At 34.8% G+C, this 19,871-nt stretch overlaps 1 protein-coding gene across 3 annotated transcripts in view; it reads right to left on the bottom strand.

The window, feature by feature from the left end:
* Nucleotides 1–300: 300 nt before the first annotated feature.
* Nucleotides 301–19,871, bottom strand: part of Klhl7 (kelch like family member 7) — a 57,859-nt gene continuing 38,288 nt past the window's right edge. For all 3 annotated transcript variants that reach the window (XM_047560936.1, XM_047560937.1, XM_047560938.1), the window contains 4 exons: nucleotides 8,349–8,589; nucleotides 6,165–6,366; nucleotides 2,792–2,889; nucleotides 301–1,678 (listed from right to left, as the gene is read on the bottom strand). In XM_047560936.1, coding sequence (XP_047416892.1) covers nucleotides 1,395–1,678; nucleotides 2,792–2,889; nucleotides 6,165–6,366; nucleotides 8,349–8,589 — 825 coding nt within the window. In that variant the 3' untranslated portion in view covers nucleotides 301–1,394. The remainder of the gene's footprint in view (nucleotides 1,679–2,791; nucleotides 2,890–6,164; nucleotides 6,367–8,348; nucleotides 8,590–19,871) is intronic.

Below are 19,871 nucleotides of genomic sequence, written 5' to 3'. Positions count from 1 at the left end.
TCTACAAATATACTAAAAACCACTGAATAGTACAGTTTAAATGGGTCAATTGATTGGCATATGAATTACATCTCAAAAAAGCTGTATATGAAAAAAATCCCTACATAAATAGGTATCTATTATTATGTTGTTTTGAATTCCCTTTTAATATTCTGAGAGTTTAACACTATGATAACCTCCATATAAAGAAAGCAGTGAAAATTAAAATAGAAAAATTGCTTCAAAATTTTAAAAAACCCATATGTAACACATTTAAAATGAATGAATAAAACTGAGCAGTCCATTTTAAGTTAAAAAATATTTACTATTATCAGATAAAAACTGATGATGATAATTTTACATGGCTCATTCCACATTCCATACATAGAGAAAAGGGCAAAACATTACCAGAAAAGTGAGTAGTTGGGTTGGTAAACAATTTATTGAGACACAAAAGCAACAAATAGAAGATGATATGTACTGAACTAAAATTATTACAAAACTTTTAGATGCAAATACACTAAATATTTCTTACGTGTTCTGGTAAGGGAAAAGAAAACAACCCATATGAAGTTCAAAGTAAAAACTAATATTGTGGGTAAACTGTCAGTGCTTTTCTAATGATCTAGAAATTTGCTATGAATAGATTTATCTTTTGCTAGTTAACCATTCTTATTGTGATTGGATTTTATTTAACAGAGAGAACTAAATGTGCAAACTACTGTTTTGTAATTGCTGGGTAAAATCATATAAATTAATCATAGATACAAAGTTTAACATCTCATGTTAAAAAGATGGATTATATTTAATTGGATTGAAAGTGTTTAATGAGGCTTTGGGCACACTGTTAAGTCCCCAAATCTGTGTAAGTTCTGTAAGAAAAGTGTATATATGCCTTGACTCACCTTGCTTACTTCAAAATGGAATACATTTGGTACTAAATGAAATAAATGACAAGCAAAACTTTGTGACATTAAGCTGCTCCATCAGAGTTGCCCATCTTGAATTACAATTCAAACTATTTCTTAGTTCCTGACTAAACACGAACAGACCTAACTACATAGCACTTACATGGTATATGAAAATAGAATCTAGGGCTAAGATGAGGCTGTTTCAGCCTGCCATAATCATAGTTATAAATTTGAAATTTATTCAAGAAATTCATATTTTCAACAAGTGCTTATAATTTTCAAGTTTTCTGGCTAGATATGTTTGTGGTTATGTGGCCAGCTAAAATATGGTCTTTGAATTAAATAGGGAACTCCATATAAAATAAATTTACAGGATCTTATTTCTCTCATTTGAAACTTCTTTTACCAAAATACTAAACCAGAACCCTGTAGCCAAACTCTTGGAACAAAGCACTGGTGGCCACATTTTTGAGTCTCTGATATGTCTTGAAGTCCACTAGCTTTTCATGTTTCAAGTGTCTCTTCATTTGCTCCACAAGTATCAACAACACAAATTAAACAACTGGTGACTGGAAAAGCACGAACTTTGGAGTTGGCAACCCATTTGTCTGTTTCAGTGTTATATTCAAGGATGTGTCCTAATCGGCCCACACCTTGAAACCCAGCCAAGACATAAATGACAGAGCCAACCGCTGCACACTTCACTGTCACACCCTTCCAAGGCATTGGTGACACCATCTTCCATTCATTTAATTTAATATCATAATATTCCACATTGTCCAGGCCACCTTAAAAAGAATAAAACAACATGAACAACAGGAAAAATTATGTGAACAATTGATCATTTTTGTATTTTTCTAACATTAAAAAAATTTCAAACACAGAACACCTAGGTGTAAGAATTTTATAGTGAATGCCCACATATCCACCACCTAAATTTTAAAGAATCATAAATATTATTTCTATAAAATTAAAAATGTTCTGTTCTGGAAAAACAAAAAAGTGAATCAATGACTTCCCCTTTGGTTATAATTATTCTAATGTTTTTCCTTCTCCTCTTTTAGAAATTTACAGAAAATAGAAATGGACAAGCACAGAAGGGAAAGGAATTTGTTATAATTGCATAATGCTTAAATGTGCTAACATCTCATGTTAGTTATGAAGCCCATGGACTATGTCTAGATTCAGTTCAGATTCCCCATTTTTTAAGACAATTATTTAAGCTTTTAAAACACATTACTAAGAAAATAAAAAGATATAATTTAATAATTTAAAAAATAATAATACTGATATTTTCATGCGATGTTTAAAAAGGTTTAGGAAGCTGGGCACAGAGGTGCACACCTGTAATCCCAGCGACTTGTGAGGCCAAGGCAGGAGGATCTCAAATTCCAGGCCAGACTCAGCAAGTTAACAAGACTGTCTCAAAAAATGACAGGGACAGCTGTGCATGTAGCTCAGTGGCAAAGTGCACCTGGGTTCAGTTCCCAGTAACTCCCCCACCAAAAAAGAAAAAAATAAGTTTAGGAAACTTTACTATTTAGACTGGATATAAAAGCTAAAACTTCTAGTTAAAAAGTTTTAAGAGTTTTTTTAAGGTTCAAATATTTCTATCGCTCAACAGTTCTTAAGTGGAGTGATATCATTCTATAGGGGGCATCTGGAAATGTACTGGCGTCATCAGAAATTGTCAAAGGTGGCCCTACTGACATTTCATGGACAAGGATGTTTAACATCCTGCAGTTTCATGAAATGTTAGCTTCCAGAAACTGTAGACTAGATATAATGATGTATGTGGTAGAGAACTGTATTTGGATTTTAAGAAAGACTTTAACAAATTAAAGTAAGAAAGTATCAGGAAACTCATCAGCAAAGTTGAATGGTGAAGTAATGTCATGTACCTAAACCATTCTGACCACCCACAGCAAATATCTTGTCTTTTACAAATACCAGCCCATGATTCTTCCTGGGTTCAATCATTGGACACAGCTCAGTCCACCTGAAAAAAATAAAAGAAAGTTTTTAGTGTGCTTATTCACAGGAAGAAAGACTCTTATACTAATAAGAAAGATCTGTTATTATAAATAATTGATTAATTTCACAAAACATTTAGGGCACAATGATTAATTCTGAAATATTAGTGATCTTTTTTTGTCTTATATTATGTATTCCTTTTTGTTTTAAAAACTGTTTCACAGCCACCACTGTGGAGCACGCTGTGAAGTGAGGTGGGAGAGGTCTCTACTAGCTCAACTGTGGAGACACAGTGAGCTGTTATGGTATGTTAAACATGGTATTTAGCTTGGAAAATTCATTTTACATACCTCCTTCCTCCTTCTTCCCCAATGTGTCAATTATATAAAGTGAGTGCATGTTTTATGTATATCTAAATCTCTTTACAGTTTATAAGACAGTTGCATAAAAGCCTCCCTCCTTATATAATTCACATGCAGAGTATGTATTTCGAGTGTTTAGAAGCTTTTCTTAAAATTCTTATTGTTCAAACCATGTCATGTTGTTTGCATAGGTTTAATTTCTTAGCATCCAATTAAACACATTCTAGGTACAAAACAATTAAGATGTCAAAGTTAGGATGAAAAATTCATATAAAAATAACTTGGGATGGCTGGATCACATTTTAGGAAGGAAATTACAGCATATAACATTTATTTTGAGAATTGGCTAATTATATTCACAAAGCTTTTTATTTATGAAAATATAAGAAAGATCATAGAGAATTCAAATTTAACATAGAAGCTCAATATAAGCAAAAGAAATGCTAAGTCTTACAAGTTTTATACATTCCTAAAACCGAATATTCACCTTGTTTTAAAAATCACAGAGTTTAGCCAGGCGCAGTGGCACATGCCTGTAATTCCAGTGGCTTGCTAGAGAGGCCAAGGCAGAAGGATCACAAGTTCAAAGCCAGCCTCAGCAAAAGTGTGGTGCTAAGCAACTCAGTGAGACCCTATCTCTAAGTAGAATACAACATAGGGCTGGGGATGTGGCTCAGTGGTCCAGTGCCCCTGAGTTCAATCCCTGTTATGCCCCAGCAAAAAAAAAAAAAAAAAAAAAAAAAAAAAATCAGGAAGCAGTATGAATCAGATTACAGCTTTCCAATTAGTATGTTGTGACACATGTGGGCAGGGGCTTTATGGAAGGTAAAAGCAGAGGTTCGTAAAGGAGGGAGGACAGCTGATGTAACACCATTCACCCTGTGGTTTGGGACAAGATGGTATGGATAAATAGCTGAATTGATGGGTGATAGAATTAGGGGTATCCCCAGGATTCCTGGCAAGTACATGGTATATTTTGAACATATGTGAAAGCAGTTCATTTGATGATCTCAAAAGATTTTGTCTCAACACATTAGCAAAATATAAATTTCAAGACAAGTAGTTTTTATTTTTGTTCCTTACATTGATAATAAGTTAAGAAAAAAATGAGAAAGGAAAAATTTTAACTGCATTTATGTTTTAGAAAAGAGTTATTGATTATGCTTTCATAAAACCTTTAAAAATATGTGGGAAGCAGAAATAGGTAAATGCACATGACTGATCATATTTCATAATTAAACTCCTATCTTTTGGTTTAAAAAAAGTAATAGGTAGAGTAGAAGACTTTTATGTTTGGTAGTGTGGTAAAATTTTCTAAATAGAAAACACAAAGCATACTCTTGACATTAACTACTCTTGACATAACATTGAAGTTGAACACATTCATCTCAAAACTTGTTCTAGTAATGGAAGAACAATGGGCATTCTAGGTACATAAGCAAGTTACTTGTCTTACCAAAAATCTTTTGAAAACATCAACTAAAAGTATGACTGAAATATTATGTATTATTTCATAATTATCTTTAATGTCACTGCATTTACCACCATCTCCATTAGTCAATGATTACCACCATTTCCTTTTTTGCTACATTGAATGGGTTCCGATGTTCACTACAGGGTTGGAAAAACAAGATAACCATTTCTTTCTTTAGCATTTTGCCTTTTTAAAAGTAGTTGCTACTTACTTGATATAAGAGTAATTTTATTTAATAAATATGAACCCAAACACAATTTTGGACATATGAGCCCCAAAAGACATTATGCCTAGGGGCATGATTTATTAATGCCATGAACCAATATGTAATATTTCTCTCTACTTAAGGACAAATTTACTTCTAAGTCCTCCACCTCCTACATTTCTTGACATTTCAAATATAAATATTTGATGAGTCAATCAGATTTGTCTCATTCATATGTATTTACTACACAAGCAGGACCAGAGAGGGCTCCCATGGGATATAAGGTCAAGCTATTTCTGAAGAGACAAAGGAGGGGTTAGGAAAAAAATTTTTAAATTTGTTCTAATTAGTTATGGTATGATAGAAGAATGCACTTTGACACATCATACATAAATGAAGTACAATCCTTTTTTTTAAAAAATACAGCTTTATTCAAGGTGAACCTTGCTCACCTCACAATAACTTAGAATCACATAGTTTATCCCCCTCCCAGAGTCCACAGTGGTTATTTCTGCCCAGGTAACACCCTGGCCTAATGACAACTTCCTAGCTGTTCTCCTGACCTTTCTCTCACATTTTATTACTTCTTTTTCTCTATTACATATGACAACATTTATCTCTAGTTCCTGCCCCAACCTTGCAAATCTGCATCCATAAAATTGCTCAGAGTACAAATTAACTATAGCCCTAATCTTTTGAAGGCACTTGTGTTTATATATAGCAGTTATTTTTTCTGTGAGGCCTTTATAGCATCTTCTATGTGTTAACATTTTTATAGTATTATGCACTGGCTTACACAAAGCTGAGATATAAACTACTGTTGGGATCACTTCATAAACATAAGTGCATTCAGATTTTCCATGAAAGTGACAATTACAGTAAAATTTTCCTTGAGCCTTGAAGAGTGACTTAAGAGATTTTTAAAAATTTTTTTAAAACTTTAAAAAAATTTTTACAGATTGCATTTTGATTCACTGTACACAAATGGGGTACATCATTTCGTTTCTCTGGTTGTGCTTGATGTAGATTCATACCATTTGTAATCATAGATGTACATAGGGTATCGATGTTTGTCTCATTTCTCCATTTTTCATAAACCCCTTCCTCTCATTTCCCTCTACATAATCTAAAGTTCCTCCATTCTCATTCCATTCTTAATGTAAGAACTAAATTCTGTTGGGGTCCTTCTGTCTTTTCACCTCTTCTACTGGGCTTTTAGAATACAGTAACAATGAAATGAGTTTTAAGTTGATACATACGTTTCTGTGGCAGGATCATAAACTTCACAGGAACTGAGTACTCTCCCAGAAACGTTGTTCCCTAAGCTTCCACCACAAACATAGATGAGGCCATTGGCTTCCACCATCCCATGGCTGCAGCGCTGAGTCAGCATGCTTGGCTTTGTGTGCCAGCTTTCAGTTCTCGTGTCATAGCACTCAAACAAATACAGAGCTGAGTTTCCTGTATGTATTAAAAAAAAGTGGGGTGGGGGGGGAGGCATCACACTTAACTGAGTGTACATGTGGGTTTGGAATGAATTAACTATAGAGCTGAGTCATGTTAGGAGAGGGAAAAAAAACTAGGGTTGTGGAGTCATTTTTATAAACAACAACAAAAATATAAGAACAGTTTAAGAAAAAGGTGATAACTGTACAGACTTTGGAAAACATTTTAAAAATGAATTTATTTGAAAGCCTTGTTTTTTGGTTATTGTATTTTAAGAAAACTGGTTTGATTTCAAAATAAAAATGAAACAAGAAACATTATTTATGTCTTCAAGTCCAGTTGTGCATGCTGGGAATGACCTAACCTTCAAGTATGTGTATAGAATGGAAAAAAATATTTATTCAGATGCATATTCATACCTTAAAATATGAAAACTATAATTTGATAATATTCTAAAGCTTATTTAATGTTATGCAATACTTACTGCATCATTAATAAATTGAAAATTTCTTCACTGTTCTCAGTGATTGCATGGGTAAGCCCTAAAATCATACTGGTTCATTCTTGACTGTATTCTCGAGGTATCAATGTATATATATTTAGTGACAAAATATATTCATCATGTTTTGCAACTTTTGCACATGGTAGGAACTCAATAATGATTTGGATATAATATATTAAGGATGAAGTGCTTTTTTCCCTTAATAAAACTATTTCTTATCTTTCATTGTTCTAGGGTAATGCCAAATGATTTAAAGATAATTACAACCTTTATAATTCTCCATTACAACCAATGTCTAGGAAAAGTAAAGATCGGAGAATAATAAATAGAAGAAGCAATAGTTATGGCCTAAATAAACTTACGATCCTCTTGCCTCAGCCTCCTGAGTACAAGATTACATCCTTTATTTCTAATTGGTAGAATCAGGTTGGTGGATGCTATGGGGAAATATATGGTATACAGCAGATATTTAAAAAATTAAATAAAAAAAAACCAACAGTAAATACTGAAGAAATGAAGTTCTCTAGTACCACAAAACAAACACTTGCTATTACCTTTAGGACTAATTATATTTGAAATATGCTGTATTATGACATTCTGTAAAGGATGTTTTAAGGAGAGGAAAAGGTCCCCTCTTAAGTCACATTTAGGAAATCTCATTTTTTCTTGTATTTATTTGACATGCAGAGTGTCTGTGGGGGCAAAACCTTAAAAGAGATAAATATGTTGATGAAAAGTAAAACATTCTCAGTGCAAATATCAAAATCATCAATAAAAAATAAAAAGATTTTAACATGAAAATTCTATACAAGTTTGCTTGGTCTTCCTAGTGTTTCTTATAAGCCCATTATTTAGCTAAAGAAAATACTTCAAAAAGATAAATGCATATAAAAACTACTATCTCTGTGCTATTCTGTACCTAGGATATTCATTTAGGAATATTATTAATTTAGAAAAAGACTAGTAGACACTGACAAACAATTCATCAAAGAGAAAGGTTTTTATGCCCATACCCACACCAGTGTTATGATCCATAAACAAAAAATATTACTGACAATATTAGATTAAAACGTTACAGAATAAAGTGAATGAAAATGATTGTTCTTTTTATGATACAAAGAAAGCTACAATAATACAGATTTAAAAAGTTTGAATATAGTAGAATTCTTAAAAGGTCTATAAGTAAGTCTAATTTTAAAAATATTGAAAGCAAGTACTACAGGCCAACTAATCTAGAACTAAAATTCAGATAGTATCTACTAGTCATAATAAAAAATGGGCAATTAAAAATCTACGAAGTTGACATTCTTCTAAATTAATTATTTAGAAGATTAAGGTAAGCCTTCAAGGAAATGGGCTCTAAAAGGTGACTAACATGTAACTAAATTACCAAAGAGCATCTGGACAAATAATATCAATTTTTATTTAAATATGAAAGCCAAGATACTTGGCTTCAAAACACTTCCTTCAAACAAAATGACTAAGAAGTCCTTACCTACTTCTGAACCTCCAGATGTGTAAATCTTGCCTTCTGCAGCACAGGCAGCAAGGCTGTCTCGAGGTGTTGGAGGGCCCAGTTTGGAATACCAGCTATCCTTTACTACATTATAGCAGTCCATTCGCTTTATGGGGAAAAGCTGAGAGCCACCCAAAATGTACACTACGTTGTCCCAAAACACGCATGCTGCATCTCTTCGTTTTTCAAAGGGGCAGCGGATATCTGTCCAGCTATAATCCTGAAACAGGAAAGGACAGGAAGCTTTTGGTAAGGGAAAAACATAATTAAAAAGGACAAGCATAGACATAGTTAAGAAAACAAAAGAATGTGTTAATTTACAAGAATACATACAACTTGACTTGAGACTGTTACCCAATTTAATCTGTGTAATTTCTGCAGAATGTTAGTTAGTTTGGGGTAAAGGGCAAGGAGAAGGTACTCTACTTCTTTGGGTCCTGTCTTTTCTGACTTTAATTAAACTTATATATCTGGATATACTGCTGTAACCCTGTCTTCTATTTATTCTGTTATTGAAGATAATATAAGAAAACTCCAAAATAAAGTTGTTTTGTTATTTTTAAAGACTCTTTTTCAAATCAAGTATCTCCATGCCTTCCCTCCCAGATGTACAGACTGGTGTAAAAAAATATCAATGGACCATAACGAGCTCAAATTGTTATTATTCTACTGATACCTAAAGCCAAGAGGTATTTTGTGTGGGCTTCTGTGAGGTACTTTCTATAAACATTGAGTCAATGTTGTCCATTGTGCTCTTAAAACTATGCTATTTGTGTACATTTATGAATATGTAACAAATCCCATCATAATGTACAACTATGATACACCAATAAAAATGTGAAGAGAGAAGAAAAGTTATAAAATAACTATTGTATTTATTTTGAAAAGCTTGAGTAATATGTTCTGAGTACTAGATACTCACTTTTTTCCCCTGATCATTTGAAATGAGCCACACAGTACCTCACAGTAAGGGCTGCTCACAGCACCACCCCGTTTCCTATGTTTGATGGTATCCGAGGATGCTTCTGCCTACCTTCCATGTATGTGATGGGGGAATGTTTACACTTTTTTGAGAAAGGAAGCAGTATTTTAGTGTTTTAGTCTAAGAATTAAAATAAATTGCTTTCTTGGGACCATAAATGCCAGGTAAAAAATGATGAGCTTATGTGTGCATATGAGAGAGAGAGGAGAGAGGGAAAGATAGGAATAGGCATGTGCCTCTACCTACTTGCAATCTGGACTCCAATTTCTCTTTTTCTGAGGTGTGATCTTGCTGTATTACCTAGGCTGGTCTTGACCTCCTGCCTCAGCTTTCTGAATGCTGGGACTACAGGCATGCCACCATACCTGGACCTCAATTTTTAAAATGTTTAATGACAGTTTAATAACTGTCAATGGTTACTGTAGATGTCAGACACTAAATTTGATAAATACTAACTACTAGTCATATACAATATTGTGCCCATTAGTTCATTATCTACACAGATAAGTGAAAGATCTTATGCCAGCATTTCTACCAATAATGAAAAACAGACTTCAATTTCAGCTAAAATTTAATATTTTACATTTGGGCTCACTTAAATACATCTGCATTTGAATATACCCAGCTCTGGCTTTATGTATGTATGGAGGGAGAGGAGATTATAAATTTATTTTTCCACGTATGTGTATGGTTAGGCCCCCCCCATCTTGCCTGGGAAGTCTTCCTAATTCTTCCAATCTATTACCCAAAATAGAGTATTGGGAAGGTGATCTGATGTTTGCCCTTTGATAGCTGGTTATATTACTTAGAAGATAATATTTGTATTGAAGAAACATGGGAAGTTAGGCTTGTCAGCTCAGTGAGTATGAATTTTGGGCCTTGTCCTGGTAATAGAACCAGCTCCCTGCATTCCTAGGTTATAGGGGAAGCTAGAGGAATTTGCAGTTTTCATGTTAGCAACAAGATGAACAAATAGCACTATAGTCACACATGGGGAGGTGCCTATGTGTGGGTAGGTGGCAGGGAATTATTATCCTAAAAATATAATTTGGTCCAGTTAAATTTTATTGAGTATCTATTCCATACAAGGGTCTGTATTTAAGGGCTGAGAAGACATGAAAATTGGAAAGCCTAGGAAAGATGCCAATAGCAGGGTTTCTTAAGTTTTGATATATTGCCCATTTATGTATATACATGTACACATGCAGATACATCTGTGTATAAAGTCCTGTTTTCCTTGGTCCTAACTTAGACTTTCTTGCCTCTGCTGATATACTACGTTCTGTACTTTTTTCCAGCTTAAGATTCCTTTCCATAAGTTAGACTTCCCTGATTTCCTTCTTCTGAGTCTCACCTCCTTAAAGTACAGGATCAGTGACTGAGCACTCCTTTGCTATCTTCCCTGACTGGTTTTCTAGCTGTAGTGCAAGAGTACTTTAAAAAAATGTTTTATTTTATTTATATTACTTATTTGGTACTGGGTACTGAACCCAGGAGTTTTTTACCACTGAGCTATATCCCCAACCCTTTTTATTTTTTGTTTCGAGACAGTCTCACTATGTTGTTCAGGTTGGCCTTGGACTTGCCAATCTTCCTGCCTCAGCCTTCCAGGTTGCTGGGATTACATGTGTGTGCTACCACATCCAGTTGTAGTGCAATAATAGTTCTTACTGCTCCCAGGACAATGAAAGCTTCAGTATTTGTTCTAAATTCTTCAGACAAAAACATCAGTGTGCTATGTTCAGAATCAGGACTGATATAGATATCTATCTATCTACCTATCTATCTATAGATCAAATGTATTCTGAAAATACTAGGATCTTCAAATAATAGAAATACTACTGACATAGATTTTAAAAATCATGGCAACCACAATGCAAAATGAAATAGATACTTTTTATTTATTTATTTTAAGACTTGAGAACTTTATTTTGGATAATTTTGAAAGGAAATCAATCTAGATTAGGGAGGCAGTTTCCAGAAGAAAAAGCAAAATTAACAAAATGAAAAACAAAACAAAACAAAAACCCTAAGATTTCCTGAAGAAACTTTGGGGGAGAGTCAATCCAATCTGAGTTTAGAAAAACAAATTACAAGTACTTTCTCTTAAGCCATTATCTGACTTATCTTAGTTTCCAAGGGCTGTTAAAATTATCAAACTATGGTGACAGTCTACAGAAATCAGGTTCATGCCACATGCCAGAACTTTCTAGAAGTAGTTTCATGAGAAGTACATAGAAACATTTCTGACTTCATTCATTTTACAAGGTCAGAAAGAATGTGCTCAAAGAAGCTGGGACAAGCTAGGTTCTGTCTAAAGAGCTATGGATCTCAAGGAGGTCACTTCTCAGGAACTTTAGTTTCCTTTTTTGTAAAACAAAAGGATTGTACTAGATGACCTAAGGTCTTCTCTCTTTCAGCCCTAAAATCCAATGATCTCAGGGACTAAGTGATTTAGAATGTAACAAATAACTACCATTAAATACTAAATAGCTATTATTAGTTTTTGATTGCTACCTTTTTAGGAACTATGATGAAATAGCTTAATATATTATCTAAATTTCCTGAAATAATATCTCATTTACAGATAAAAAAAAACTAAGTGATGTTAAGAATCTTATCAAAGGACACATAGTTAAAAACAGGTAATCCAAAATTTAAATCTAAAGCTACCTGACTGTAAAGCTGTGCTCTTAACTCCTATGTTATACTGTTTCTGTAAAATCTTTTTTCACAGCCTACTAGATAGAACAATGGACTGGAAGCAAGGCAGTCTGGGTCTTTCTCACCACTCCTGGGTTCCTAGCTAAGTCACTCTGGGTACTTGCATTGACAATGCTGAACCTCAACAGACTCATCTGTAGAATCAGGATGGCTGCTGAAGTCCTGCACCACCTCTACATCTTATCAGCTATAATACACAATGCTCAATCAAGCCAAAAAGATGCTTTCATATGCAGCATTCAATATGCTCTAAATCTTTTCTCCTTTCTTTCTCAACAAACTCTACCAATAAATCTCTCTCATGAACCTTCATCCATGGAGGATTCCTGATTGACAAATCTAACCCAGGGAATTTTCTTCTTTTTTCTACTATCAATGCTGGCACTGTCTATCATATACTGGGGCATATAACTGGTTAAATTCAATTGAATTTCTTGCCAACCTCTGCCACTGTGCAGAGGGAATTTTTATCAGGTGATAGTTTATATTTGTATAAAAGTATATTTCATGTAGCTAGGGCACCTGCATTTTTGATCTCACAAAAGTCAGAGTCTGCAGATGCTACAACCTGTTCCTAATTTGGACCAGGGGTTCTCACTGCAGCACTATCTTTTAATTGTTCCAGATGGCATCCTGTCACTGAGGCTCCTGGCTTTGTGGTTCATTGCACACCAAGGAGGACTGGTGGGGGAGGGGGCTGTGACCAACCAATAAACAATACTAGGGGTTGGAGAGCAGGCTTTCACATACTTTTTAAAGTAAATCTAAAAATTTTTCATTTTTATCCTTTGTTAGGGTAATTCTTTTATGAAGAATTGATCCAAAAGGAAAAACTGGACAGTATGCAAAGTTGGCATATATAAGGGTATTTCACTGCAGAGATATCTTAAAAGGGAAAAACTGATATAGGACAAATGTGAAAGAAAGGACAGGTATTAAATAATGGTATAAAGTAGCCCTTCATGAGGATATTTTCATCTCACCATAAGATATCACTATAAGATAATGTTGGGAGTAAAAAGAATTTTGTAAAACAGCATGTTTGTTATGACCTCATAAATACGAAATGTGAGAACTGGAGTTACGTTCACTGAATACTGATGTCTGTCTGAATTTTGTGAGCACTGTGACTTTTATATTGTGCTATGTTCAAGTTTTTTATAAAGAATATATATTATTTTTTAAATAAAAAATGTAAAAATAACAACAATCACACAAATGATAGCCAAGAATGGCACACAAAAACACAAACAACTACTCCCCACACAGAGATTTACAACAGTACTCAACATTTTAATAGAAATGTGAAATTAAAACTAATTTTAAGATACAGGCTTTAAGAATTGAGAAAAAAAAAAAGCTATTTTTACTATGTAATGAATTTCAACTATAGGATAGATTACGGTATTTGCCTTTCTTCCCAATAGCACATTTTTTTAGGGTACTGTGGTTTTCCAGAAGTAAATGTGTTGAGCAAGTAATTTCACAGGCTGTTCCCATATTTTGAAATGTATCCATTTTTAAGAGGGTCACACAAATATTGGTGGAGACAGATTTAAAAATTAGAGAAAAAAATTTTTTTTTCCTTGCCATGTTAGGGTTTTCTGTGTGCTAGGCAAGTACTCTATCACAAAGCTATACCCTCAACCCAGGAAAAACACTCTTGTAACTTAAATTCTTCAACAATAGCTCTGTGGCTAATAAAAAGATTAATGAAGTTGGTGGGAAAGGAGACATGATTGTGGTGTTGCAGGCTGCTAGATAAAATTAGACTTAATTAACAATAAATATAACAAATATTTTTCAGCTGTTAATCATCAATAAAAATTAGCAAAGGGTGAGGACAGAGACCAGTTCAAAGGGAATTACAAGAATCACTGCTGCTTTATTTACAAAATGTTCTTCCCTTCTTTACTCCCAAACTAAAATCATACCACCAAAACCAAAAATTAAACCTAAGCTACTCATAAATTCAAGTATGAAATAAAAATTCGGTCCAAAAGTGAAATTTGACATGCATATTATACTCAATAATAGCGCTATTGAGTAGAAAATAAATATTAGGGAAGCATCCCTGTGTGAGCACTCTGCCAAGTTATTTTCAACAGATTTGCCTTTAAATGAACTGTGATGTGTAACTTTTAATCTTGGCACAGCAAGGCACATTATACTTTACATGATCATCTCAATTTCTGGAATGAACTCATGTACTAATTTAATAAAATGTTCTCACCAATGGAGTATCAACTCACTGTGTTGAAACATGTGGAGTACTGGAAATAATGCCGATGGCCAATGTTTGATGAGTCAGGGAAGGTAAAGGGAAAACCACAGTGGAGAAGAGGGCAACCTTCTGGACATTTAAACATGAGAAAATCAGAAAACCTAAGGATGGCAAGGAGACAATGACTGAAGAGTGATGTCCAAGACATGTCTTAAGGAGTCAGAGAAACATAACCGATAACCACACAAATCCTGAGATTTAAACTCTTTTAGTCCACAAAACTGGTTTAGAAAAAAAACTAGGACTTGCCTAAAATCATATTCCTAGATTTGAAATGCTCTTTCTAAAAAGTAGCTGCCTTCTTTTAAAGAAAAAAGACCCATGAACAGGTCTAAGAAAAATGACCAATGACCCACACCTTCAGTTCTTCCACCTATGTTGAATTCTTTTTTAAAAGTGCAAAGTTAAATTTAGATTCCAGTCAGTTAGATAATTCTCTTGGGATCTTCCATGAAAAATTTTTATAATCATACTTTTTAAGTCAAAATGATGCATTTTCATGCAGCATTCAATTTACTTGCAATACCTTTTTCTCTTCCTTCCCAAACTCTACCAATAACTCCCGTTCAAGAAAACCTTCATGAAGCTACCACAAAGGGGTCCTGATTGACAAATCCAACCCAGGAAGTGTTTTTTTTTTTTTTTTTTTTTTTTTTTTTATGTGACCAAAGCTGGCATTGTGTATCACACACTGGGACATTAACTGGTTAAATTAAGTCAAACATCTCAATGACCTTATTATGGTTTAGATATCAGGTGTCCCCAAAAGGCTCATGTGTGAGACAACACAAGAAAGTTTAAACATGTAATAATTAAAAGCCTTAACCTAATTAGTGCATTAATCCCCTGACAGAGATTAACTTGGTGGTAACTGTACGTAGGTACACTGTGCTGGAGATGGTGGGTCATTGGGGGTGTGCCTTTGGGGTATATGTTTTGTCCCTGGAGAGTACAGTCTATCTCTCTGCTTCCTAGTGTGAGGTCCTGAGCTGCTTTCCTCCACCACACTCTTCTACCATGATGTTCTGCCTCACTTTAAGCCCCAAGGAAATGAGCTGGTTGTCTATGGACTGAGACCTCTGAAACCATGAACTCCAAATAAGGTTTTTTATCCTCTAATTGTTCTTGTCAGGTTTTTTGGTCATAGCAGGGAAAAAGCTGACCTCCCAAAACAGATGTCCACCTCTGTGTTCTCTCACTGCTTCCTGTTTCTGTGTTTCATGCACTTTAAATTTGAGGACGGGATTGTTACTTGTGTCTTTCATATACCATCAATACCAACAAACTTCCAAGTTGTAGATGAACTGTGCTAGTAGGAATATGTTAAAATATTTGTTTAAACTATACTTTTACAACTAGCTAGCCATACAATACCCTCTGTTCTTTGTACGAGATGAGGACAGTTGTCTTTTACACCTGGATCATCAAAGAAAAAAACCCTCACCACACCTAACTGAATGTGATTCAATACTTATGACAGGCCTTACTGTGCTTCTGGGTCATCATGTGAATAAGTGTCAAAGGTAGCCAATGTAATTATAGGTGACATGATATAGTAAGTAGTGAGAATGTATCTCCTTCCCAGTTACTCTCAGCCTCTTATCCCTCTAGCCCTTTGATCATGTGTTACTACTTTCTTGCCACTTCCCAAAGGTTAGAGTCCCTTAAAACACCACCACACAGATACCATTTCTGTTTTTTTCATCTCTTCCCACTTAACCCCCTCAAATACCTGTAATTCTGTTTCCACTCTCTCCAAGTCTTTGAAAGGACTCGTCTATTAATTTATGATAATTAAGGCTGGCTGTGGTTTATGGAGAATGAGTCTGACAACATCCCTTCTGGGGTTAGTCATATTTTCACTGAGAGGTTTATTGAAAGTACAGTGTCAATACAAAGAAATAAACTGCAGTGGACCAAGGTGGGATGGAAGAGGCTGTGAGGTTAAGTTTTAGAATGAAACTACAAATCTGTGTGTTATGAAGATGCTTGAAAAGAGATGGACTGAGAACCAACAGTCCTAGTTTGGAAGATATTCAAGGAAGGCAGAACACTTAACTGAGAATTTCCCTCAGCATGTGCTCCACTACCTTCTTTACATGAATGTGACATCAACCTGTGTAATCAAACTGCCTGCAAAGATTCAGGCAGAATACCTCCTGTTCATAAGCTGCAGTGAACACTGATTTTGCCGCTGGAAGCCTATTACCCTGACAACAACGGAAGCTTAGGGAATGTTCAGGATGATCCACACTTGAATTCCAACAATATCAGTGGCTGGGGCTCACAGTTAGAGATCCCACCCATCTGGGATGACTGCTGCCCATTTTGGATTTTAAAAAGAAATAGCTTTCTTTATTCAGTGAATTCAATATGGGGTGGTTCATCCCAAATCCACACCGCCCCCACCATCAAAATACATCATGTAGAACAGGGGCCAGAAATGATAGTCTTGCCTTCATCACCTCACCTACAGACAACACTGTACAAGGTCACTGGTTGGAAAGCTGTGGGTTGCAAACATGTTTAGGGGCATAATTCTCTTCAAAGCAGAAACCATGGTAACTAAATCAAATAGGTTATCGGGCAGTTTAAACCTATGCAAAATTTGGGTACCTCCACCGGGGCCCCACAGTCCCCGGAGGAGTTAGAAATGCCTGTTTCAGAGCCCTTCTCTCCAATCACTGGAAGCTGCCCATGGAGTCAGTCCCTTCTTGAACTGTGCACATGAAGCTTTCACATAACTAATGCTTCTATCCACTGAAATACAGAGTCCAGAAAATTAAGGCAACTGAGGGGAATAAATGGGGAAATAAAGTCTTTATTAAAGGTATAATAACAAAAATGTCCATCATACTTATGAAAGTTCTTAACTAGGCACAAGAGTAAAAACAGTCCTGGTCCCAGCCACTGTAGTCAAATACATGCTCATCACCAAAGCAGAAAGTGAAATCAAGGGTTGGTGGGAGCAGTTTCATCGCATGTCTCCAAGTACACAGGTCCCAGTTTCTGTCACACCCAACACAAGCTAGTGGGGGCTCTGCAGACTCTGGAGGGCAGAGCTGTAGGTATTTCTGACCATATTAGCAGTGTTCATGCTTTTACCTTAGTGCAATGCTTCTAGAACACAGTTTATTGGTGGTAAACACTACTGGTATATTCTTATAAAATTCTTAATTTTAATATAACACTATTTTTTATGCTTCTTTTATGCATATGATCTTTTAAAGTCATACACAACGAGTAACTGTGATTTCCACCTTGATCACAGGGTGGGACTGCTTTCTCTTTAGGGAGAACGTGTTTAAGAAGGAAGGTGGCTATAAAATTGAGATAAAGTGATCTGAAGGCACTGTGAAATCTGTTTCTTTTTAAAATTTTTATTGAACCCAGTGGTGCTTAAACCACTGAGCCACATCTTTCTAGCCCCTTCGCCCCCCTTTTTTTGAGACAGGGTCTTGATGAGTTGCTTAGGGCCTCACTAAGTTGCTGAGGCTGAGACTGGCTTTGAACTTGGTGATCTTCCTACCTCAGCCTTCTAAGCTGCTAGGATTATAGGCATGTGCCACTGTGCCTGGCAAGGCACTATGATACCTTTAATAAATAATATTTCCAATAGAAAAATATGTTCTGATTTAAAGACAACTACTTCTTGATTTTTAAAATTAAAAAAAAATTTTTAGGACCCATTCATATGATAGATCAGTCCCATAAAACCAACTTATAAAAATTTCTCTGACATGCTATACACTGTTATACTAGTTCATTCATCCTCACAAACTTGAGTACTCACATTAGGCCAGGCACTAACCTCAGTAATGAATCTACTTTAGAGTCCTGAGTGAGGGAACACAGGCAGGGCAAACCTGATCCTGGTGGTGCCATGAAATACTGTTTTCTGCCTTTGTGATTCACAGGTGCTAGTCTTCACTGCTGTTTTCATTTCTTGTTTGTTTCTGTTAGGGAATATGCAGAATCGCTTTTTTTTCCTCCAGGGCACAGTCTCCCATTTCTTTTCTTTTCTTTTTTTTTTTTTTTTGGTACTGGGGATCGAACTCAGGGCCTTGCGCTTGCAAGGCAAGCGCTCTACCAGCTGAGCTATCCCCCTAGCCCAGTCTCCCATTTCTTTACCATAGGAAAATAACAAGCCAAGATCCTTACAAAGTTTCAATCCCTCGGCCTGTCATTTCACTAGTGGGAGTCCAAATAAAAACTGGTCAAGTAAGTCAACTTTTATTTAGATATCAATTACATAAGACATTACCATGCTACAATTTGTAAATAAGAGAAATAAAACACTCATACTGATCTTTCAATCACTTAGCACTTAGAAATTTAAAAAAACAGGTGTGAGATGCAGAAAAGGGGACTCAGCAGGCTTTATAAAAGAACCACTGGAGAAAAATAACATTTCAGTTCAATATAGTAATCCAAGACTTCCTTTTCTGTTAACATTCAGGGAGAAAAAATTAAGATTCTTGGTTATCCAAATGATTGATAATATTTAAGCCGTTCAATAATACAAATATTTTCCATTGATGCCAATGACAACCAAAGAATATCTAAAGACAATAGTTTACTGGACTACTGACTTAATTCTGGATAGTTTAAGTAAGAAACATATCTAAAATGTCCCATTTGGAGATCAATGCATTAAAAATGGTCACCATTTTGGCTTAGTGTAAGATTCAAATGAATGGGTTCCATTTAGTGATAGTGAAACCCATTTTAACATTTCTGAGCATACTAAATTCAAGAATTTTAAAGCATATCAATTACTACACAGTATTTCTTAGTTAACAGTCTACTTGAATTGAATAATGAAATAATATTCACTTTGGGAGATCCAAGATAAATAATAATTTATAATTAAGTCAGTTTCCCTTATTTTAACATTAGAAATAATAAGGGCTAATAGACATGCTGAAATGTTATATATAATAGTAAATGGCAAAAGTTTTCAAGATCGTCTTTTATAGCAAAAAGAAGGGAGGGGAACAACACTTTAAATAGAAATATTTAACAAATAATGTAATAAAATTATAATTGGGTTAGTTTCCAGGAATAAGAGATAATTTATGGAATGAGGGTTTTTTTTTAAGCTAATAGTTAACTTCTCAATTGTTTGAATTTTTCCACTGGAAGACTAAAAATTGGTGGGTAAGTATGCAAAAAAGCAATTAAGAATGAATTACTGATAAGAGCAAAAAGGAAGATATAAAATGAGATTTTGAAGTTACAGTCTCACTTCCATCCTTGTGTAGAATATGCATCTCTTTTCAACTGTCCAATAAAAAAAAAATCAAGGAAAGCATTAGAACTATGGACTATTCATTTGCCTTATTCTAGAAATAATGCTCCCTGATCTCTAAATGACATCAAGATTCTTTTGCCTAACTGTACATCAAAATAGCCATTCACTTTATTTTAAAATATTTTCTACCCAAATTTGATTTCATTGCTTCTTCACTGCCCAAATCAACACCACCATATTTAGGCTTTGTTGGTGTAA

The sequence above is a fragment of the Sciurus carolinensis genome, chromosome 8 (genome assembly GCF_902686445.1).
Source record: "Sciurus carolinensis chromosome 8, mSciCar1.2, whole genome shotgun sequence".
Taxonomy (NCBI): Eukaryota; Metazoa; Chordata; class Mammalia; order Rodentia; family Sciuridae; genus Sciurus; species Sciurus carolinensis.
This window is presented reverse-complemented; position numbering and strand designations above follow the sequence as displayed.